At 57.5% G+C, this 24,369-nt stretch overlaps 1 protein-coding gene across 1 annotated transcript; it reads right to left on the bottom strand.

The window, feature by feature from the left end:
• Nucleotides 1-7,351: 7,351 nt before the first annotated feature.
• Nucleotides 7,352-23,790, bottom strand: LOC146442640 (uncharacterized). The gene is made up of 13 exons (XM_085049877.1): nt 23,721-23,790; nt 23,007-23,196; nt 15,621-17,614; nt 14,813-14,885; nt 13,996-14,136; nt 13,163-13,252; nt 11,827-11,890; nt 11,248-11,392; nt 10,029-10,156; nt 8,906-9,285; nt 8,754-8,847; nt 8,185-8,331; nt 7,352-8,014 (listed from the first exon to the last, which is right to left on the bottom strand). The coding sequence occupies exons 2-9, from the start codon at nt 23,056-23,058 to the stop codon at nt 10,061-10,063; spliced, it is 2,655 nt and encodes an 884-aa protein (XP_084906003.1). The 5' UTR covers nt 23,059-23,196; nt 23,721-23,790; the 3' UTR covers nt 7,352-8,014; nt 8,185-8,331; nt 8,754-8,847; nt 8,906-9,285; nt 10,029-10,060.
• Nucleotides 23,791-24,369: the final 579 nt, after the last annotated feature.

The following is a 24,369-nucleotide window of genomic DNA, read 5'->3' as shown; positions in this document are numbered from 1 at the left end:
AACCCCATAAACCCCATAAACCCCATAAATCCTGACCCTATAAACTCTGACCCCATTAACCCCATAACCCCACAAACTCTGACCCTATAACTTCTCTCCAGGACAGGTTCCTATTGTTGACCCCAAACCCCATAACCCCATAAATCCTGACCCCATAAACCCGCTGACCCTATAACTTCTCTCCCCAGGACAGGTTCCTGTTGCTGACCCCGGGCAGAGGAGGCTTTGGCCCTTCTGACCCCAAACCCCATAAATCCTGACCCCATAACCCCAAAACCCCAAACCCACTAACCCCATAACCCATAACCCCAAACCCCATAGATCCTGACCCCATAACCCCATAACCCCAAACCCCAAATCCCATAAATCCTGACCCCATAAACCCGCTGACCCTATAACTTCTGTCTCTCCCAGGACAGGTTCGTGTTGCTGACCCCGGGCAGAGGAGGCTTTGGCCCCCCTGACCCCAAACCCCATAAATCCTGACCCCATAACCCCATAACCCCATAACCCCATAACCCCAAACCCCATAAATCCTGACCCCAAACCCCATAAACCCGCTGACCCTATAACCTTTCTCCCCAGGACAGGTTCCTATTGCTGACCCCGGGCGGAGGAGGCTTTGGCCCCCAAACCCCAAACCCCATAACCCCAAACCCCATAACCCCAAACCCCATAACCCCATAAGTCCTGACCCCATAAACTCTGACCCTATAACCTTTCTCCCCAGGACAGGTTCCTGTTGCTGACCCCGGGCAGAGGAGGCTTTGGCCCTTCTGACCCCAAACCCCATAAATCCTGACCCCATAACCCCAAAACCCCAAACCCACTAACCCCATAACCCATAACCCCAAACCCCATAGATCCTGACCCCATAACCCCATAACCCCAAACCCCAAATCCCATAAATCCTGACCCCATAAACCCGCTGACCCTATAACTTCTGTCTCTCCCAGGACAGGTTCGTGTTGCTGACCCCGGGCGGAGGAGGCTTTGGCCCTTCTGACCCCAAACCCCATAAATCCTGACCCCATAACCCCATAACCCCATAACCCAAAACCCCATAACCCCAAACCCCCTAACCCCATAAATCCTGACCCCAAACCCCATAAACCCGCTGACCCTATAACTTCTCCCCAGGACAGGTTCGTGTTGCTGACCCCGGGCGGAGGAGGCTTTGGTCCCCCTGACCCATAACCCCATAACCCAAAACCCCATAACCCTATAAATCCTGAGCCCACAAATTCTCACCCCTGACCCTATAAACCCCTGACCCTATAAACTCTGACCCTATAACTTCTGTCTCTCCCAGGACAGGTTCCTGTTGCTGACCCCGGGCGGAGGAGGCTTTGGCCCTTCTGACCCCAAACCCCAAACCCCATAAATCCTGACCCCATAACCCCATAACCCCATAAACCTGCTGACCCTATAACTTCTGTCTCTCCCAGGACAGGTTCCTATTGCTGACCCCGGGCGGAGGAGACTTTGGCCCCCAAACCCCAAACCCCATAACCCCAAACCCCAAACCCCATAACCCCATAAACTCTGACCCTATAAACCCCTGACCCCAAATCTCTCTCCCAGGACAGGTTCGTGTTGCTGACCCCGGGCGGAGGAGGCTTTGGCCCTTCTGACCCCAAACCCCATAACCCCAAACCCCATAACCCCATAAATCCTGACCCCATAACCCCACAAGCTCTGACCCTACAAACCCTGACCCTATAACTTCTGTCTCCCCAGGACAGGTTCCTGTTGCTGACCCCGGGCGGAGGAGGCTTTGGTCCCCCTGAGGAAGCAGCAGCCTGTGACCCCCAGGAGCCCCCAGAGCCGCTGGACCTTTGGGCCCCAAAGAGACCCCAAAACGAGGGATCCGGGAAACCCCAAAACGAGAGCTCCGGGAAACCCCAAAACGAGAGCTCCGGGAAACCCCAAAATGAGGGATCCAGGAAACCCCAAACCCCACAGAGGTTCCTGGAGCGCGGCAGTGTGTTTGAGTTCCGCCAGGCGCAGGAGGCTGTGTGACCCCAAAGCTGGGGGTGACCCTATAACTGCTGTGGGGTGACCCCAAACCTGCTGTGGGGTGACCCTATAACTGATATGGGGTGACCCTATAACCCCACTGGGACCCCATAGCTGCTGTGGGGTGACCCTATAACTGTGGGGTGACCCTGTAACTGCTATGGGGTGATCTATAACTGATATGGGGTGATCCTATAACTGCTGTGGGGCGACCCTATAACTGTGGGGTGACCCTATAACTGATATGGGGTGACCCTATAACCGTGGGGTGACCCCAAAGCTGCTGTGGGGTGACCCTATAACTGTGGGGTGACCCTATAACTGCTGTGGGGTGACCCTATAACTGATATGGGGTGATCCTATAACTGTGGGGTGACCCTATAACTGCTGTGGGGTGACCCTATAACTGATATGGGGTGACCTATAACCGTAGGGTGACCCTATAACTGTGGGGTGACCCTATAACTGCTATGTGACCCTAAAAGTATGGGATGACCCCATAACTGCTATGGGGTGACCCTATAACTGTGGGGTGACCCTATAACTATGGGGCAGCCCCATAACTCCACTGTGACCCCAAAACTGCTGTGGGGTGACCCCATAACTGTGGGGTGACCCTACAACTATGGGGTAACCCCAGAAGTATGGGGCAGCCCTACAACTCCACTGTGACCCCAAAGCCGCTATGGGGCAGCCCTATAACTATGGGGTAACCCCACAACTCCAGCTATGGGGCAGCCCCATAACTCTGGGTATGGGGCAGTCCCTGACCCCATTGTGACCCCAAACCCGCTATGGGGCAGCCCCACAACTATGATGGGGCAGCACCCCATTGATGGATACGCACAGCCTATAGGGCAGCCCTGAACCTGCTATGGGGCAGCCTCTGACCCCTAGATACCCACAATCTATGGGGCAGCCCCTGACTCCTCTATAGGGCAGCCCCACATTGATAGATACGCAGTCTATAGGGCAGCCTCTGACCCTGCTATGGGGCAGCTCCTGACCCCTAGATACACACAATCTATAGGGCAGCCCCTGACCCACTATGGGGCAGCCCCATTGCTAGCTACCCACAGCCTATAGGGCAGCCCTGAACCCGCTATGGGGCAGCCTCTGACCCCTAGATACCCACAATCTATGGGGCAGCCCCTGACCCTGCTATGGGGCAGCCCTGCCTTGATACGCACAATCTATGGGGCAGCCCCTGACTCCTCTATGGGGCAGACCCTGAGCCCTACATACAAACAATCTATAGGGCAGCCCCACCCCACACTGCAGCTATGCACAATCTATGGGGCAGCCCCCAGGCCCTCTATAGGGCAGCTCTCCCTAGAGACACACACTCTATAGGGCAGCCCCAAACCCCACTCCATCCATGGGGAGCCCCTGACCCTGCTATAGGGCAGTCCCACATAGATACCCACACTCTATGGGGCAGCCCCACATTGCTAGATACTCACAGCCTATAGGGCAGCCCCTGACCCCTAGATACACACAATCTATGGGGCAGCCCCCAAGTCCAGCTATGCACACTCTATAGGGCAGCACCCCATTGATAGATACACACAGTCTATAGGGCAGCCTCTGACTCCTCTATAGGGCAGCCTCCCCTAGATACACACAATCTATAGGGCAGCGCCTGACCCTGCTATGGGGCAGCTCCTGACCCCTAGATACACACAATCTATGGGGCAGCCCCACACTGACAGATACACACAGCCTATAGGGCAGCCTCTGACTCCTCTATAGGGCAGCCTCCCGTAGATACGCACAATCTATAGGGCAGCCCCACCCCACACTCCAGCTATGCACACCCTATAGGGCAGCCCCACATTGATAGATACCCACAGCCTATAGGGCAGCCCCACACCCTGCTATGGGGCATCTCCTGACCCCTAGATATGCACCCCGCTATGGGGCAGCCTCCCCTAGATACACACAGGCTATAGGGCAGCCCTGACCCCTAGAAATGCACAATCTGTGGGGCAGCCCCTGACCCTGCTATGGGGCAGCCCCACCCCACACTCCAGCTCTGCACACCCTATAGGGCAGCCCCACATTGCTAGCTACCCACAGCCTATAGGGCAGCTCTGAACCCTGCTATGGGGCAGCTCTCCCTAGATACCCACAATCTATAGGGCAGCCCCAAACCCCGCTCTAGCTATAGGGCAGCCCTGACCCTGCTATGGGGCAGCTCTGACCCCTAGATACGCACAATCTATAGGGCAGCCTCCATTGCTAGCTACCCACAGCCTATAGGGCAGCCCTGACCCTGATATGGGGCAGCTCCTGACCCACTCCAGCTATAGGGCAGCACCCAATTCCAGCTATGCACCCAGCTATGGGGCAGCCCCACATTGATAGATACACACAGTCTATAGGGCAGCTCCTGACTCTGCTATGGGGCAGCTCCTGACCCCTAGATACGCACAATCTATAGGGCAGCCTCCGCCCCACACTGCAGCTATGCACCCTGCTATGGGGCAGCCCCACATTGCTAGAAACGCACAGCCTATAGGGCAACTCCTGACCCTGCTATGGGGCAGCCTCTGACCCATAGATATCCACACCCTATAGGGCAGCCCCTGACCCCCTTTGGGGTCTCCCCACATCCCTCAAATCCCCCAAACTCCCCCAAACTCCCCCAAGCTCTCCCAAACTTCCCCAAACCTCCCAAACTTCCCCAAACTCCCCCAAACTCCCCAAATCCCCCAAACTTCCCCAAACACCCCAAATTTGCCCAAACTCCCCCAAACTCCCCAAACTTCCCCAAACTCCCCAAAAGTTCCAATAAAGCTTCCAACTCCCGCCTGGTGTCTTGCTGTGGGGTGGGACAGAGGGACAGAGACCCCCAGAGACCCCCAGAGACCCCCAGAGCCCCCCAGCCCCACAGGGCTCTGCCCCACAGCTCTGGGAGGAGTCACAGTGACCCCCTGAGCCCGCGGATCAATACCTAACCAATGGCAGATGAATGTTGGATCAATACTGAACCAATGGCAGATCAATATTGGATTGATGCTGGATTGATGGCAGATCAGTGCTGGATCAATACTGAACCAGTGCTGGATCAATACGAAACCGATACCAGATCAATCCTGGATCAATACCGAACCAATACTGGATAGATAAGTGGTGGATAAATATTGCATCAATGCCGGATCAATACCGAATTGGTGCCTGATCAATGCTGGATCAATAATGAACCAATGAAGGATCAATACTGAACCAATGCTGGATCAATGCCAAACCAATACCGGATCAATACTGAACCAATACTGGATCAATACTGAACCAATGCTGGATCAATACTGAACCAATACTGGATCAATGCCAAACCAATACCGGATCAATACTGAACCAATGCTGGATCAATACTGAACTAATACCGGATCAATACCAAACCAATACCGGATCAATACTGAACCAATACCGGATCAATACTGAACCAATGCTGGATCAATACTGAACTAATACCGGATCAATACCAAACCAATACCGGATCATTCCTTCTCCAGGTGGAGTTCTGAAGTTGGAAACCCAAATAATCCCCAAATAATCCCCAAAAATTCCCCAAATAATCCCCAAAAAATCCCCAAATAATCCCCAAATAAACCCCAAATAATCCCCAAATAATCCCCAAATAATCCCCAAAAAATCCCCAAATAAACCCCAAATAATCCCCAAAAAATCCCCAAAAATAATCCCCAAATAATCCCCAAATAATCCCCAAATAAACCCCAAAAATTCCCCAAATAAACCCCAAATAATCCCCAAAAATAAACCCCAAATAATCCCCAAATAAACCCCAAATAATCCCCAAAAATAATCCCCAAATCATCCCCAAATCATCCCCAAATAATCCCCAAAAATTCCCCAAATAATCCCCAAATAATCCCCAAAAATAATCCTTAAATAATCCCTAAATAATCCCCAAATAATCCCCAAATCATCCCCAAATCCCAATCCTGATTTCCTGTCCCGACCACATCCCAATCCCATTGCATTCCCATCTCCATTCCCAATCCCAATCCCATCATTCCCATCATTCCCAATCCCCAATCCCATCCAAATTCCCATTATTCCCATCATTCCCAATCCATCCCCAATTCCCATTATTCCCATTATTCCCATTATTCCCATTATCCCCATTTCCAATCCCAATCCCAATCCCATCATTCCCATCATTCCCAATCCCAATCCCATTCCCATCCCCATCATTCCCAATCCCCAATCCCATCCAAATTCCCATTATTCCCAATCCTAATCCCATTCCCAATCCCATCATTCCCATTATTCCCATTATTCCCATTATTCCCATCCCCAATCCCATTATTCTCATTTTTCCCATTCTCATTCCATTCCCAATCCAATCCCAATCCCATTATTCCCAATCCCATTATTCCCATTCCATTCCCAATCCCATCCCAATTCCCATCATTCCCAATCCTAATCCCATTATTCCCATCATTCCCATTCCATCTCCATTCCATTCCAATCCCAATTCCCATTATTCCCAATCCCATTCCCATCCCCAATCCCATTATTCTCCTTTTTCCCATTCCCATTCCATTCCCAATCCAATCCCAATCCCATTATTCCCATTCCATTCCCATTCCATTCCCAATCCAATCCCAATCCCATTATTCCCAATCCCATTATTCCCATTCCATTCCCAATTCCCAAGCCCATCCCAATTCCCATCATTCCCATTATTCCCATCATTCCCATTCCATCTCCATTCCATTCCCAATTCCCATTATTCCCAATCCCAATCCCATTATTCCCATCCAATTCCCTTTCCCAATCCCATTATTCCCAATCTATTCCCATTATTCCTATTCCATTTCCAATCCCATCCCAATCCCATTATTCCCAATCCTAATCCCATTCCCAATCCCATCATTCCCATTATTCCCATCATTCCCAATCCCAATCCCATTATTCCCATTATTCTCATTATTCCCATTCCATTCCCATTCCCATCCCAATCCCATCATTCCCATTCCATTCCCAATTCCCAATCCCATCCCAATTCCCATCATTCCAATTATTCTCATTATTCCCATTCCATTCCCAATCCAATCCCAATCCCATTATTCTCATTATTTCCATTCCCAATCCAATCCCATCCCAATTCCATCATTCCCATTATTCCCATCATTCCCAATCCCAATTCCCATAATTCCCAACCCTAATCCCATTATTCCCATTTTTCCCAATCCCATTATTCTCATTATTTCCATTCCCAATTTCCAATCCCATCCCAACCCCATTATTCCCATTTTTTCCCACAAGGATCGAGACAAACAAACTCAAACGACACCAAAGATTTCCAAAATTCCATAATAAACTTCATCCCAACCCCAAAACAGCACCAGATCAATGCCAGATCAATATCAGATCAATATCAGATCAATATCAGATCAATGCCAGGCTGTGCCTGATCAATGCCAGAGCAATACCAGATCAATACCAGATCAATGTCAGATCAATGGCTGATCAATGCCAGGCTGATGCCTGATCAATGCCAGATCAATACCAGATCAATACCAGATCAATGTTAGATCAATGCCTGATCAATGCTGGATCGATGTCAGATCAATGTCAGATCAATGTCAGATCAATGCCAGGCTGATGCCAGCTCAATGCCAGATCAATACCAGATCAATACCAGATCAATACCAGATCAATGTCAGATCAATGCCTGATCAATGTTGGATCAATGTCAGATCAATTCCAGGCCGATGCCTGATCAATGCCCAATCAATCAATGCTGGATCAATGCCTTATCAATGCTGAATTGATGCCAGATCAATGCCTGATCAATGCCCGATCAATCAATGCCGGATCCATCCTGGACAGATACCGGATCAATGCTGGATCAATACCAGAATCAATACCAGAGCAGTTCCGCCCCAATACTGATCAATACCAGATCAATACTGATCAATACTTAATGCACAGTCAATATCAGACCAATCGGACCCCAATACTGATCAATACCGGACCAATACTGATCAATACCGGATCAATACTGATCAATACTTATCAGTGCACAGTTAATATCAGACCAGTTCTGCCCCAATACTGGATCAATACTGATCAATACTTATCAATTCCTCATCAACATCAGACCAATCGCACCCCAATACTGATCAATACCAGATCAATACTGATCAATGGCGGATCAATGATGTCCCCAAGGTCACCCAGGGCAGTGACACTGCAGTGACACCCTGAGCTGTCCAGTGCTGTGATCACTCTGTGGTCAGAGCTGTGTCCAGTGCCATGGCTGGAGCTGTGGTCACTCTGTGGTCACTCTGTGGTCACTGCTGTGGTCACACTGCAGTCAGAGCTGTGGTCACTCTGGTCACTCTGGGGTCAGTGCTGTGGCCAGAGCCATGTCCACTGCTGTGGTCATTCTGGGGTCACTGCTGTGGCCGAAGCTGTGGTCACTCGGGTCACTCCTGTGTCCAGAGCCGTGGCCGGAGCTGTGGTCACTCTGTGTCAGAGATGTGTCCAGTGCCATGGCCACTGCTGTGGTCACTCTGTGGTCACACCACGGGCAGAGCTGTGGTCACTCTGGTCACTCTGGGGTCAGTGCTGTGGCCAGAGCCATGTCCACTGCTGTGGTCACTCTGGGGTCAGTGCTTTGGTCACTCTGGGGTCAGAGCTGTGGCCAGTGCTGTGGTCAGAGCCGTGGCCAGAGCAATGTCCAGTGCTGTGGTCACTCTGTGGTCACTCTGGGGTCAGAGCTCTGTCCACTGCTGGGGGCACTCTGGGGTCAGTGCTGTGGCCAGAGCAATGTCCAGTGCTGTGGTCACTCTGTGGTCAGTGCTGTGTCCACTGCTATGGTCAGAGCTGTGGTCATTACTGGGGTCACTCTGTGGTCACTGCTGTGGTCACTCTGGGGTCACTCTGGGGTCACACTGGGGTCAGAGTGATGTCCAGAGCCGTGGCCAGTGCTGTGGTCACTCCGGGGTCAGGGTTGTGTCCAGTGCCATGGCCGGAGCTGTGGTCACTCTGTGGTCAGAGCTGTGTTCAGTTCCATGTCCAGTTCTGTGGTCACACCAGGGTCAGAGTTGTGTCCAGTGCTGTGGTCACTCTGTGGTCACTCTGGGGTCACACCAGGGTCAGAGTTGTGTCCAGTGCTGTGGTCACTCTGTGGTCACTCTGGGGTCACACCAGGGTCACACCAGGGTCAGAGTTGTGTCCAGTGCTGTGGTCACTCTGGGGTCACTCTGGGGTCACTCTGGGGTCACTCTGGGGTCAGAGCCATGGCTGGAGTGATGTCCAGTGCTGTGGTCACTCTGAGGTCAAAGCTGTGTCCAGAGCTGTGTCTACCCTGTGTCCATCCATGTCCACCCTGTGTCCACTCCATGTCCACCCCCATGTCCACCCCGTGTCCACCTTGATGTTCATCCCGTGTCCATCCATGTCCACCCCATGTCCACTCCACGTCCAGCTCTGTGTCCACTCCGTGTCCATCCCATGTCCATCCCATGTCCACTCCATGTCCATCCTGTGTCCACCCCCATGTCCACCCTGTGTCCATTCCATGTCCATCCATTCTCCACCCCCATGTCCATCCATGTCCACCCCGTGTCCACTCCACATCCACTCCATGTCCATCCCATGTCCATTCATCCATCCCCCTGTCCATCCTATGTCCATCCCCTGTGCATCCCATGTCCACTCCATGTCCATCCCCTGTCCACCCTGTGTCCATCCATGTCCACCCCATGTCCACTCCATGTCCAGCTCTGTGTCCACTCCATGTCCATCCCCATGTCCACTCCATGTCCACCCCATGTCCACCCCCATGTCCATCCCCTGTCCATCCCATGTCCATATCATGTCCACCCCATGTCCACCCTGTGTCCACTCCACGTCCAGCTCTGTGTCCACTCTGTGTCCATCCCCTGTCCATCCTGTGTCCACCCCATGTCCATCCATGTCCATCCTGTGTCCATCCCATGTCCACTCCATGTCCATACCGTGTCCACATTGTGTCCATACCGTGGTCAGTGGTCAGTGGTCAGTGGTCAGCAGGCCCCAGGCGCAGCCGCACGGCCACAGGCAGGTGGTCACTCAGTGTGGCCAGCCGGGTGATGACCGAGTAGCGAGTGACCTCCTGTGGGGACAGAGGGGTCATTGAGGGGTCACGGGGAGGTCACAAGGGTCACTCAGGGTCATTGGGGGGTCACAGAGGGACACCAGGGGGTCACCAAGGTCACAGGGGTCACTGAGGTCACTGGGGTGGTCACCGGGGGTCATTCACAGTGGTCACTTGGGGGTCATAGGGATAAGAGGGGGTCACTAGGGGGTCACTAAGGGGACACAGGGGTCACCAGGGGTCACAGGGGACAGTGAGGTCACTCAGGGGACACTCAGGGGTCACTGGGGGTCACCGAAGTCACAGAGGTCACTGGAGGGTCATAGGGACACCAGAGGGTCACCAGGGGTCACTGGGGACACTGAAGGGTCACTGGGGTCACCAGAGGGTCACCAGGGGTCACTCATGGTGGTCACTGAGGGGTCACAGAGGACAGTAGGGGTCACTGAGGGGGTCACAGGGGGACATCAGGGTCATTAGGGGTCACAGGGGTCACAGAGGGGTCACAAGGGGACACCAGGGGGTGAATGAGGAGTCCCAGGGGTCACTGGGGACATCGAGGGGTCACTGTGGGTCACCAGGGCACCAGGGGTCACCGGGGTCACCAGGGGTCATCAGGGTCATTAGGGGGTCACTGGGGACACTGGGGGTCACTCAGAGGTCACCAGGGGTCACTGAGGGTCACTGAAGAGCCCAGGGGTCCCCGGGGTCACCAGGGGTCATTGAGGGTCACTCAGGAGTCCCAGGGGATCACCAGGGTCACCAGGGGTCACTCAGGGGTCACTCAGGGTCACCAGGTGTCCCCAAAGGTCACTCAGGGGTCACCAGGGGTCACTGAGGGTCACCAGGGGTCACCAATGGCCACTGAGGGTCACCAAGGTCACCAAGTGTCACCAGGGTCACCAATGGTCACCAGTGGTCACCAGGGGTCACTCAGGGGTCACTCAGGGGTCACTAGTGGTCACCAAGGGTCACCAGGGGTCACTGGGGTCACTGAGGGTCACCAGGGGTCACTCAGGGGTCACCAGTGGTCACCAATGGCCACTGAGGGTCACTGGGGTCCCCAATGGTCACCGAGGGTCACTCAGGTGTCCCCAGCGGTCACTCACCGTGGTCACCTCGGGGTCTCTCCTCAGCAGCACCATGTCCACCCTGCGGCCACTCCAGGGCTGGGTGACCGAGGGGTCAGTGACACCGCTGGACAGGATGGGACCGGCCAGGAACTGCTGCCGTCCCCCGGGCTCGGACAGTGTCCTGAGGGGACAGCGGGGACAGCGGGGATGTTGGGGATGTTGTCCGCAATGTCCCCAAATGTATCCAATGTCCCCAAATCCCACAATGTCCCCAAATTCCCCCAGTGTCCCCAGTGTCCCCAATGTCCTCAGTGTCCCCAATGTCCCCAAATGTCCCCAAGGTCCCCAATTCCCCCCCAATGTCCCCAAATCCCCAATGTCCCTAGTTTCCCCAGTTATCCCAAATGTCCCCAACGTCCTCAATGTCCCCATTAATGTCCCCAATGTCCCCAAATCTCCCCCAATGTCCCCAATGTCCCAAACATCCCCAATGTCCCCAACATACCCAATTCCCCCCAGTGTCCCCAAAAGTCCCCAGTGTCCCCAATATCCCCAATGTCCCCATGATGTCCCCAGTGTCCCCATTAATGTCCCCGTTAGTGTCCCCAGTGTCACCTCCTCATCCTCTCCGGGTCACTCACAGGCTCCTCGTAGATCTTGAGGTAATTGAGCAAAGTGCCTGAGGACACAGGGACAGCGGGTGACAATGGGGACAGAGGGACAGAGGGGACAATGGGACAGCAGGGGACAATGGGACAGCAGGTGACAATGGGACAGCAGGGGACAATGGGACAGCAGGGGACAATGGGACAGCAGGGGACAGAGGGACGGCAGGGGACAGCAGGTGACATTGGGACAGAGGGGACAATGGGACAGCAGGTGACAATGTGGGACAGAGGGACAGCAGGTGACAACGGGGGACAATGGGACAGCAGGGGACAGAGGAGACAGCAGGTGACAATGGGGGACAGCAGGTGACAGAGGGGACAGAGGGGACAGCAGGGGACAATGGGGGACAATGGGACAGCAGGGGACAACAGGGGACAGCAGGTGACAACGGGACAGAGGGACAGAGGGGACAACAGGGGACAGGGATGAACAAGGAGGGGACAGCAGGGGACAGCAGAACCTCAGGGACGTGACAGCATTGTCCCCACAGAGGTGACAGTGAGGTCCCAGGGAGGTGGCAGCAGGGTTTCAGGGAAGGTGACAGCAGTGTCCCCAGGAGGTGACAATGAGGTCCCCAGAGAGGTGACATCAGTGACCCCAGGGAGGTGACAGGGAGATGGCAGAGAGGTGACAGTGAGGTCCCCAAGGAGGTGACATCAGTGACCCCAGGAGGTGACATCAGGGTGCAGGGGAGGTGACAGCAGAGCCCCAGAGAGGTGACAGTAGTGTCACCAAGGAGGTGACCTCAGGACTCCAGGGTGGTGACAGCAGTGTCCCCAGGTGACATCAGGAACCCAGGAGGTGACAGTAGTGTCACCAAGGAGGTGACATCAGTGCCCCCAGGAGGTGACAATGGGAAACCCAGGAAGTGACATTAGGACCCAGAAGGTGACCTCAGGACCCCAGAAGGTGACATTAGAGCCCCAGAGAGGTGACAATAGTGTCACCAAGGAGGTGACACCAGGACCCCTAGGAGGTGACAATAGGACCCTCAGGAAGTGACATTAGGACCCAGAAGGTGACAATAGCCCCCCAGAAGGTGACATTAGGACCCCATGAGGTGACACCAGTGCCCCATGAGGTGATACCAGGACCCAGAAGGTGACACCAGGACCCCATGAGGTGACATCAGGACCCATGAGGTGACACCAGTGCCCCATGAGGTGACATCAGGACCCCATGAGGTGACACCAGTGCCCCATGAGGTGACATCAGGACCCCATGAGGTGACACCAGTGCCCCATGAGGTGACCCCATCCCCCGGTGGCCGCGCTGTCCCCACCGATGGCCCAGGGCTGCTCCTGTCCCTTGTCACGCCTGGCAGGATCCCAGAACTCCCGGAACAGAGGGTGGCACTGGTTCTGCGCGTCACCTGCGGGGACAGCGGGCTGCTGTCACCTGCGTGTCACCTGCGTGTCACCTCTGGGTCACCTCCCGTCCGGCTGTGTCCCTGGTGTGACACCTCTGTGTCCCTTTGTCACCTCGATGTCCCCCAATGTCCCCAACGTCTCCAATCCCCCCAATGTCCCCAATGTCCTCAATTATCCCCAATGTCCCCAACATGCCCAATGTCCCCAATGTCCCCCAATGTCCCCAATGTCCCCAATTATCCCCAACATCCCCAGTGTCCCCAACGTCCCCAATTTTCCCCAGTGTCCTCAATGTCCCCAATTATCCCAAATGTCCCCAATGTCCCCTGATGTCCCCAACATCCCCAATATCCCCAATGTCCCCTATAATCCCCAGTGTCCCCAATATCCCCAATTGTCCCCCAGTGTCCCCAATGTCCCCAATTATCCCAAATGTCGCCAAATGTCCCCAATCCCCCCAATGTCCCCAACATCCCCAATGTCCCCAATCCCCAGTGTCCGATGTCCCCAATTGTCCCCCAATGTCCCCCAATGTCCCCACTATCCCAAATGTCCCCAACATCCCCTGATGTCCCCAATATCCCCAATGTCCCCAATATCCCCAATGTCCCCAATTGTCCCAAATGTCCCCAATGTCCCCAACATGCCCAATGTCCCTGATGTCCCCAATTATCCCCAATACCCCCAATGTCCCCAACACCCCCAGTGTCCCCAGTGTCCCCAGTGTCCCCAGTGTCCCCAGCACCTCGGGAGCAGTTGTCGAAGTTGAGGTCCCCGCAGAGGACATCGAAGGCCACCATGTCCCCAGGCTGCTCCTGCTGCCGCCGGAAGTCCTTGAGCCAGCGCAGGGACAGTGACAGCTGCGCGTCACGGATGGTGGCATCGGCTGGGAGGGGACAGCGGGGACGTTGGTATGGGATATGGGGACTTTGGGGACACTGGGGACAGTGGGGATGTTGGTATGGGATATGGGGACTTTGGGGACATTGATATGGGATATGGGGACATTGGGGACATTGGGGACATTGGGGACATTAATATGGGATATGGGGACATTGGGGACATTGGGGACATTAGGGACATTAGGGACACTGGGGACATTGGGGACATTGGGGACATTTGGGGACACTGGGGACATTAATATGGGATATGGGGACATTGGGGACATTGAGGAGATTGGGGATGTTGGGGACATTTGGGATAATTGGGGACATTGGGGACGTTGGAGACATTTGGGGACACTGGGGACATTTAAATGGGATATGGGGACATTGGGGACATTAGGGATATTGGGGACATTTGGGGACACTGGGGACATTGGGGACATTGGGGACATTGGGGACACTGGGGACACACAGGTGCACATGGACACAGGGGGACATGGGGACACAAGGGGACATCGACACAGAGGGACAGACAGAGGGACACGTGGACATTGAGGGACAAGTGGACAGATGGACACAGGGACATGGTGACACACAAAAGGACACGGAGGGACAAGGACACCGCTGTCCCCAAGCTGTCCCCACGCTGTCCCCACGCTGTCCCCATGTCCCACTCACCCGCTGTCGCCTGCAGGTGAGTGCAGCCCAGGTAACCCACCACTCGCCGGCCACGCCCTGTGCCCAGCAGCACCTGGGGGTGACATCACTGAGTGTCACCTGAGTGTCACCTGAGTGTCACCTCAGCCTGTCACTGCTCCTCCAGGTGTCACCTCACCTGTGCCAGCAGCACCTGGGGGTGACATGCCTGAGTGTCACCTCAGCCTGTCACTACACCCCAGGTGTCACCTCACCTGTGCCCAACAGCAGCACCTGGGGGTGACATCACTGAGTGTCACCTGAGTGTCACCTCACCTGTCACTGCTCCCCCAGGTGTCACCTTACCTGTGCCAGGCAGCACCTGGGGGTGACACACCTGAGTGTCACCTGAGTGTCACCTCAGCCTGTCACTGCTCCCTCAGGTGTCACCTCACCTGGGCGTGTCACACCTGTCTCCTCACCTGTCCCCACACCCCCCAGGTGTCCCCAGGTGTCCACTCAACTGTCCCCTCCCCAGATGTCCCCTCACCTGTCCCTACCCCCAGGTGTCACCTCACCTGTCCCTACCCCCCAGGTGTCCCCAGGTGTCCCTTCACCTGTCCCCACACCCCACAGGTGTCCCCAGGTGTCCCCTCACCTGTGCCACCAGCAGCACCTGGGGGTGTCACACCTGACTGTCACACCTGAGTGTCACCTCACCCCAGGTGTCCTCTCACCTGTCCCCACCCCAGGTGTCCCAGGTGTCCCCAGGTGTCCCCTCACCCCCCAGGTGTCCCAGGTGTCCCCAGGTGTCCCCTCACCCCCCAGGTGTCCCCAGGTGTCCCCTCACCTGCGCCACCAGCAGCCCCTTGCTGGCCAGCGCGTCCTCGCGGGCGGCCTGGGGGAAGGGCCAGAAGCTGGCGGCCAGCAGCGGGAAGCGACTGGCCAGCAGCAAGCCGCTGCCCATCAGCCTCAGCCGGCCGCAGCGCAGCCCCGCCGGCCCCACCCCCCACAGCAGGTGAGGGAAGCGCCGGCCCAGGTGACGCCGCAGCGCGGTGGCCGCGGTGACGTCGAACACCTCCTGCAGGCACAGGAAGTCGACGTCCGGCGGGATGCGGGCGGTCAGCACCGGGGGCATGGGGTCGGGCAGGGAGATCGGGCGCTCCGGACGCTCCGGACACTCTGGACGTGGGGTTGGGTTGGTCATTGGTGATGGGTTGGTCATTGATGTTGGGTTGGTCATTGTTGGGTTGGTCATCATTGTTGGGTTGGTCATCAGTGATGGATTGGTTGTCAGGGTTGGATTGGTCATCAGTGTTGAGTTGGTCATTGTTGGGTTGGTCATTGTTGGGTTGGTCATCGGGGTTGAGTTGGTCATCAGTGATGGATTGGTCATCAGGGTTGAGTTGGTCATCGCGGTTGGGTTGGTCATTGTTGGGTTGGTCATCAGTGTTGAGTTGGTCATTGTTGGGTTGGTCATCAGGGTTGAGTTGGTCATCATTGTTGGGTTGGTCATTGTTGGGTTGGTCATCAGGGTTGAGTTGGTCATTGTTGGGTTGGTCATCGTTGAGTTGGTCATCGTGGTTGAGTTGGTCATCACAGTTGGGTTGGTCATTGTTGGGTTGGTCATCGTGGTTGGGTTGGTCATTGTTGAGTTGGTCATCAGGGTTGAGTTGGTCATCGATGTTGAGTTGGTCATCAGGGTTGGGTCACCCATGGGTATCTCCAGCCATGCCATTGAATTGGTCATTGGTGTTGGGGTGGTCATCGGTGTTGAGTTGGTCATTGCTGACGGATTGGTCAGTGGTGACGGAGGAGGTCCTGGCATTGGGGTGGTCATCGGCAAGTCCAGCGTTGGCACCGAGTCAGCTGGTGGCCATGGGTTGGTCATCGGGGTTGGGTCACCCATGGGTATCTCCGGCCATGCCATCGTATCGGTCATCGGGGTTGAGGTGGTCATCGGCGTTGGGTTGGCTACTGGCATCTCTGGCCACACCATTGTGTTGGTCATTGGTGTTGGACTGACCATCAGCATTGGGTCAACATTTGGTGTTGAGTTGGTCATCAGCGATGGGTTGGTCATCAGTGTTGGACTGACCATCAGTGTTGGATTAGCCATCGATGTTGGATTGGTCATCGGTGTTGGGTCACCCATGGCCATCTCCGGCCACATCGCGCTGCTGACCTTCGCTGACCCCTCGTCCACTCCTCCTGGCCCCACGCCGGCGCTCAGTGTTCCCCCATAGCCGCCGCTCCGTCCACCCCACGAGTCCAGCAGTCCATCCCGATCTCCGGAACGTTCCGTCGCCGCCAGGATCCGGCCGATGACCTCTGCCCTCCGGCCGGTGCCGCCCAGGTTGCTGAACCTGGCCAGGCCGCTGGGCAGCAGACACACGTTGGCCGTCAGGAAGGTCAAGCCGCGTGGACGCCGCGGGTCCCACGGCTCCGGCGTGGCCGCGGCGGCCGAAAATTGATGGACGAACGGCCGGCGTTTGGCCTGAGCCGGTAGCCACAGCAGTAGCCCCAGGACGGCCGGCGGCAGCGCCAGGACCAACGCCAGGACCAAGGCCGGCGCCACCAGGACCCTGATGGCCACGGCCAGGAAGTGACCGCCCCGCCACCGCCGCCACCGTGACCGCTGGTCAGTGGTCGGCTGCAGGGCCAGCAGGCGGTCAAGCGTCCAGTAGGCCGGGGTCAGCAGCGCCTCGGCCACCGCGGCCACCGCGGCCACGGGACGGTTGGGGAACGGCGTGTCCGGCAGAGTGGACGGCGGTGGCCACGGCATGGCGCTGTCCTGGGGGGTTGGCCGGTCCGGTTCGGACGGTCCGGAGCAGTTTGGACAACCTGTGGGGAGAGACCAAGGTGAGTGGGGTGGACACTGCGGCCACGGCCTTGTCACCTGGAGAGAGATGGACACTCCGTGGGTCAGTGCCACCGTGGGAAAATGGGGAGTGGGACACCCGGGGAGTCCTGGTCAGCGTGGGAAATTCTGTGGCCAGAGAGATCTCTGTCCATGTGGTCAGTGTGGGGAACAAAATTCTGTGGCCAGAGAGATCTCTGTCCATCTGTCCATCCTGGGAAATTCTGTGGCCAGAGAGATCTCTGTCCATCTGTCCATCCTGGGAAATTCTGTGGTCAGAGATCTTTGTCCATCTGTCCATCCTGGGAAATTCTGTGGCCAGAGAGATCTCTGTCCATCTGGTCAGTGTGGGAAGTTCTGTGGCCAGAGAGGTCTCTGTCCATCTGGTCAGTGTGGGAAATTCCCATGGTCAGAGAGATCTCTGTCCATGTGGTCAGTGTGGGAATTTCTGTGGCCAGACAGATCTCTGTCCATCTGGTCAGTGTGGGAAATTCTGTGGTCAGAGATCTCTGTCCATCTGGTCAGTGAGGGAAATTCCCGTGGCCAGAGAGATCTCTGTCCATCTGTCCATCCTGGGAAATTCTGTGGCCAGAGAGATCTCTGTCCATCTGGTCAGTGTGGGAAATTTCCATGGTCAGAGATCTCTGTCCATCTGGTCAGTGTGGGAAATTCTGTGGTCAGAGAGATCTCTGTCCGTCTGTCCATCCTGGGAAATTCTGTGGTCAGAAATCTCTGTCCATGTGGTCAGTGTGGGAAACTCCTGTGGCCAGAGTGACCCTTCCCCACCTGGTCACCGTGGGAAATTCCCGTGGCCGGAGTGACCCCTCCCCATTCTGGCCACCGTGGGAAACTCCCGTGGCCGAAGAGAGCCCTCTGTCCATCCTGGTCACCGTGGGAATGTCCTGTGGCCGGAGCGACCCCTCCCCCTGCTGGTCACCGTGGGAAATTCCCGTGGCCGGAGCGACCCCTCCTCACCCTGACCACCGTGGCAATGTCCCCATCCCCGCCACACCCCTGTCCCCGTGGGAAACTCACCTGACCGGAAGTGACCACTCCCCCCTCTCAGGCCATCCCGGTCACCGTGGGAACTCCCCGTGGCCGGAGCCGCCCCTCCCCCCTGTCCCAGGTGCCACCGTGGGAATGTCCGGTGTCCCTCGGCCAGGCCATCCTCCCCCGCCATTGTCCCCAAGGGCGGGGACGGCAGGGGACAGGCAGGGGACAAACCTGCTGTCCCTGCAGTGTCCCCAAGGCCACCTCAGGTGGACACAGCCAGGTGGACACAGCCAGGTGGACACAGTCCTGTCCCTCCCCCCCAGGTGGCCCAGGTGACCCCAGCAGTGACCCCCTGTGCCCGCCGCGGTCACCACCTCACCTGTCCAGGGTTTGGGGGGTCAGAGGCCAGCAGGACCTTCCGCAGGTGAGACTGGCCAGGCGAGATTGGGCAGGTGAGTCCTGCCCCGATCCTGTCCAGGTGAGTCCTGTCCAGGTGAGTCTCTGCCCCTCCCATTGTCCAGGTGAGTTTTGGACTCATATCCTGTCCAGCTCAGTCTGGCCCCTCCCCTTGTCCAGGTGAGTCTCACCCCAATCCTGTCCAGGTGAGTCTCAGCCCCTCCTGTGTCCAGGTGAGTCCCACCCTGATCTCATCCAAGTGAGTCTCAGCACCCCCCCCCCTTGCCCAGGTAAATCCCAGCCCCTGATCCTGCCCAGGTGAGTCTCAGCCTGATTTTGCTCAGGTAAATCCCAATTCTAATCTTGCCTAGGTGAGTCTCAGCCCCTCCCCTTGCCCAGGTGAGTCTCGCCCCGATCCCGTCCAGGTAAATCCCAGCCCCTGACTCCTCCCAGGTGAGTCTCGGTCCGATTTTGCCCAGGTAAATCCCGACCCTAATCTTGTCCAGGTGACTCTCGGCTCCTCCCCTTGCCCAGGTGAGTCCCGCTCCAATCTTATCCAGGTAAATCCCAGCCCCTGATCCTGCCCAGGTGAGTCCTGCCCCGATCTTATCCAGGCAAATCCCGGCTCCTCCCCTTGCCCAGGTAAATCCCGACCCTAATCTTGCCTAGGTGAGTCTCAGCCCCTCCCCTTGCCCAGGTGAGTCTCACCCCGATCCCATCCAGGTAAATCCCAGCCCCTGACTCCTCCCAGGTGAGTCTCGGCCCGATTTTGCCCAGGTAAATCCCGACCCTAATCTTGTCCAGGTGACTCTCGGCTCCTCCCCTTGCCCAGGTGAGTCTCACCCCGATCCTATTCAGGTAAATCCTGGCCCGACCTTTTCCAGGTGAGTCCCGGCCCCTCCCCTTGCTCAGGTGACTCTCGGCTCCTCCCCTTGCCCAGGTGAGTCTCACCCTGATCCTATCCAGGTAAATCCCAGCCCCTGATCCCGCCCAGGTAAATCCCAACCCTAATCTTATCCAGGTGAGTCTCGGCTCCTCCCCTTGCCCAGGTCAGTCCCAGCCCGATCTTTTCCAGGTGAGTCCTGACCCCTCCCCTTGTCCAGGTGACTCTCGGCTCCGCCCCTTGCCCAGGTGAGTCGAGCCCCGATCCCATCCAGGTAAATCCCAGCCCCTGATCCCGCCCAGGTGAGTCTCAGCCCGATCTTGCCCAGGTAAATCCTGGCTGCTGATCTTGTCCAGGTGAGTCTCAGCCCCTCCCCTTATCCAGGTAAATCCCGGCCCAATCTTGTCCAGGTGAGTCTCAGACCCTCTCCTTGCCCAGGTGAGTCTCACCCTGATCCTGTCCAGGTAAATCCTAATGGATGAGTCCGGCCAGGTAAATCCCAGCCCCTGATCTTATCCAGGTGAGTCCTGGCCAGGTGAGTCCCACCCCGATCCCGGCCAGGTAAATCCCAACCCCTGATCCTGTCCAGGTGAGTCCTGTCTGGCCAGTCTGGTCTGACAGGTTCCCAGCCAGGTGAGTCTGAGCCCTGCGGCCACAGCAAGGCTGGACACTGCATGTGGCCAGTGACACCTCACCTGGGCAGGTAACACCTTACCTGGGCAGGTAACAACCTCACCTGGGCAGGTAAGACCTTATTGGGCAGGTGACACCTCACTGGACAGGTGACACCTCACTGGGCAGGTAACACCTCACTGGACAGGTAACAACCTCACCTGGACAGGTAACACCTCACCTGGACAGGTAACACCTCATTGGGCAGCTGACACCTCACTGGGCAGGTGACATCTCACCTGGACAGGTGACACCTCACTGGGCAGGTAAGAACCTCACTGGACAGGTGACATCTCATTGGACAGGTAACATCCTCACTGGACAGGTGACATCTCACTGGGCAGGTAAGAACCTCACCTGGACAGGTGACACCTGACTGACTTCCTGCTTCCTTCCCGGATCTCACCTGACTCCTACCTGACTCGGCAGCTGCCCGATCCCACCTGGGGACAGTGGGGACACTGGTGATACTGGGAATGCTGGGGACAATGGGGTGACACTGGGGTGACACTGGGGTAATACTGGGAATACTGGGAATACTGGGAATACTGGGGACACTGGGGACAATGGGGACAATGGGGACAATGGGGAATGCTGGGGTGACACTGGGGACACTGGGAATACTGGGGGCAATGGGGACACTGGGGTGACACTGGGAGCACCAGGGACAATGGGGACAGCGGGGACACTGGAGTTACTGGGAATGCTGGGGACACTGGGAATGCTGGGGACACTGGGAATACTGGGGGCAATGGGGACACTGGGGACACTGGTGACACTGGGGATATTGGCAGTGCTGGGGTCACTGGGGTCACTGGGGTCACTGGGGTCACTGGGGTCACTGGGGACATTGGGGACACTGGAAGTGGGGGACACTGGGGCTACTGGGGTTACTAGGAATGAGGGGGACAATAGGACACTGGTGACACTGGGGACACTGGGGACTCTGGGGACACTGGGGACACTGGGGACAATGGGGACACTGGGTGGTTACTGGTGACACTGGGGACACTGGGGGGTTACACAAGTGACACTGGTGACACTGGGGACACTGGTGGCACTGGGTGGTTACTGGTGACACTGGGGGCACTGGTGGCACTGGTCACCCCCCCTGCTCTCCGTTGTCCCCACAGGGCTGTGGGTGGCAGGGCTGGCAGGTGGCACAGGTGACATTTGTGACACTGGTGGCACTGGTCACCCCCTGCTGTCCCCACAGGGCTGTGGGTGGCACAGGTGACTCAGGCCAGGTGTGGCACCTCCGGCCAGGGGACAGCCCTGCCACCCACGGGGCAGAATTGGTGTCACCTGAGCCTGTGGGGACCGGCTGGGGTCCCAGTGTCCCCCCAGTGCCACCAGTGTCCCCCAGAGGGATCCTAGTGTCACCAGTGTCCCCCAGTGTCCCCCCAGTGCCACCAGTGTCCCCTCAGTGTCCCCAGTGCTCACTCAGAGGGGTTCCCAGTGTCCCCCAGTGTCACCCCAGTGTCCCCAGTGTCACTCTGAGGAGTCCCGGTGTCCCCAGTGCCATCCAGAGGGGTCAGTGCCAATGTCCCCAGTGTCCCCCCAGTGTCCCCAGTGTTACCCAGGAGGGTTCTAGTGTCCCCCAGTGTCACCCCAGTGTCACCAGTGTCCACCCAGAGGAGTCCCGGTGTCCCCAGTGTCCCCAGTGCCACCCACACAGGTCAGTGCCAATGTCCCCAGTGTCCCCTAGTGCCCAGGCAGAGGGGTCCCAGTGTCACCAGTGCCACCCAGAGGGGTTCCAGTGTCACCCATGTCCCTAGTGTCCACTCGGAGAGGTCAGTGCCAGTGTCCCTCCAGGGTCTCCAGTGTCCACCCAGAGGGGTCCCAGTGTCACCAGTGTCACCCAGAGGGGTCAGTGCCAGTGTCCACTATTGTCCCCAGTGTCCATCCAGGAGTCCCAGTGTCCCTCAGTGTCCCCCCAGTGTCCCCAGCGCCACCCAGAGAGGTCCCAGTGTCCCCAGTGCCACCAGTGCCACCCAGAGGGGTCAGTGCCAGTGTCCAATATTGTCCCCAGTGTCCACCCAGAGGGGTTCCAGTGTCCCCAGTGCCACCCAGAGGGGTCAGTGCCAATGTCCCCATGTCCCCCAGTGCCACCCAGAGGGGTCCCAGTGTTCCCCAATGTCCCCTAGTGTCCCTCAGTGTCCCCCTAGTGTCACCCCAGTGTCCCCAATGTTCCCAGTGTCACCCAGAGGGGTCAGTGCCAATGTCCCCAACGTCCCCAGCGCTGGCAGTGCCACCCGCATTGTCCCCTCGGTGCCCTGGGGCCTCGTTCCCCCTGGTGGCCCCGCTGGTGGCTCTGGTGGCACCTCGCCCCGATGTCCCGCGGGCTGGGCAGTGCCAGCGCCACCCGCGCCACCTCCCCTCCGGCGCCACTTGTCACCTCCCCCGCCACCCCCACCCCCCCCCCCCCTCACCTCCGCATGTCGCCAAGGCCACCACCTCCCGCCCGGCGTGGCCACCGCTCATGGCCGGGGGGCTACCGGTGTCACCACTCGCCCAGGGCCACTCGCGCCGCCACCGCGGGTGACAAACAGCCACCCGCGGGTTTGGTCACCTGGTCGCGTTCCTGTCGCGCCGCGTGGCTTTTGCCACCCCCGGGGCCACCTGCGGGGCCACCGAGGAGGAGATGTCGCCTGACCGGTTCTGCCGGTGGCCGCGGGAAGTGGTGGCACTTGTGTCACCCCCCCTCAGCTGCCCGGGTGTCCCCAGGGTGGGGGTGGCACTGTCCGGAGTGTCCCCAAACTGGAGGTGGCACTGTCCGGGATGTCCCCAGGCTAGGTGGTGGCACTGTCCGGATGTCCCCAAGCTGTCGCTGTCCCCTCCCCCCTCCGTTTCCTTTTCCCGCCAAAGCGGCCAGAGGTTCCCACGGTGGGGGGAGGGGTCAATGTCCCACCCATCCCCCCCCGCGTCCCCAAATTTCGGTCCGTGTCACCTCCTGTCCCCCCTGCCACCTCCTGCCACCTCCTGCCACCTCCCTGTCACCTCCCTGTCACCTCTGTCACCCCCTGTCACCCCCCAGCTTGCAGCCAACCCGGGCGGGACCCCACCTGGGACAGGAGGTGACACAGGAGGTGACAGGGGAGGTGACAGGGGAGGTGACAGGGGAGGTGACAACACCCAACACCCACCGGGACCCCCGCGGTGACCGGAGTGTCGCTGCTCTGTCCCTTTGTCGCCGCGCGGCCAAAAGAGAAAGGGAAAGCGAAAGGGAAAGCGAATGGGAGAGACTGGGGGGAACTGGGAGGGACTGGGAGGGGATTGGAAATGGACAGGGATGGACTGGGATGGACACTGGGATGGACTGGAGGGGACTGGGAGGGGATTGGGATGGACTGGGAGGGACACTGTGATGGACTGGGATGGACTGGGAGGGGATTGGGGGTGACTGGGGGGCTGGGAATGGGATTGAGAGAGACTGGGAACAAACTGGGAGGGACTGGGATGGACTGGGGGCACTGGGGGACTGGGATGGACTGGGAGGGACTGGGAGGGACTGGGATGGACACTGGGAGGGAACTGGGAGGTGACTGGGATGAACAGGGGGGCACTGGGGGGACTGGGAGGGACTGGGATGGACTGGGATGGACACTGGTGTGGACTGGGGGGACTGGGAATGGACACTGGGACTGGAAATGGACTGGGAGGGAACTGGGATGGACACTGGGAGGGACTGGGATGGACTGGGATGGACTGGGGGGACTGGGATGGACACTGAGAATGGACTGGGATGGAACTGGGATGGACTGGGATGGACTGGGAGAGAATGGGATGGAACTG

This window comes from Lichenostomus cassidix, chromosome 2, assembly GCF_008360975.1.
Source record: "Lichenostomus cassidix isolate B80296 chromosome 2, HeHo_3.0, whole genome shotgun sequence".
NCBI lineage: Eukaryota > Metazoa > Chordata > Aves > Passeriformes > Meliphagidae > Lichenostomus > Lichenostomus cassidix.
The sequence above is the reverse complement of the archived record's forward strand: the minus strand, read 5'-3'. Positions and strand labels throughout refer to the sequence as shown.

Bases quoted from the DNA above. Each gene is read 5' to 3' on its own strand.
- LOC146442640 (XM_085049877.1), bottom strand. From the start codon at position 23,058: ATGAGCGGTGGCCACGCCGGGCGGGAGGTGGTGGCCTTGGCGACATGC. The intron at 11,393-11,826 runs GTGACACTGGGG...CTGTCCCCTCAG, and splicing joins GACCCGGAGAGGATGAGGAG to GACACTGTCCGAGCCCGGGG. The intron at 10,157-11,247 runs GTGAGTGACCGC...CTGTCCCCACAG, and splicing joins GAGACCCCGAGGTGACCACG to GAGGTCACTCGCTACTCGGT.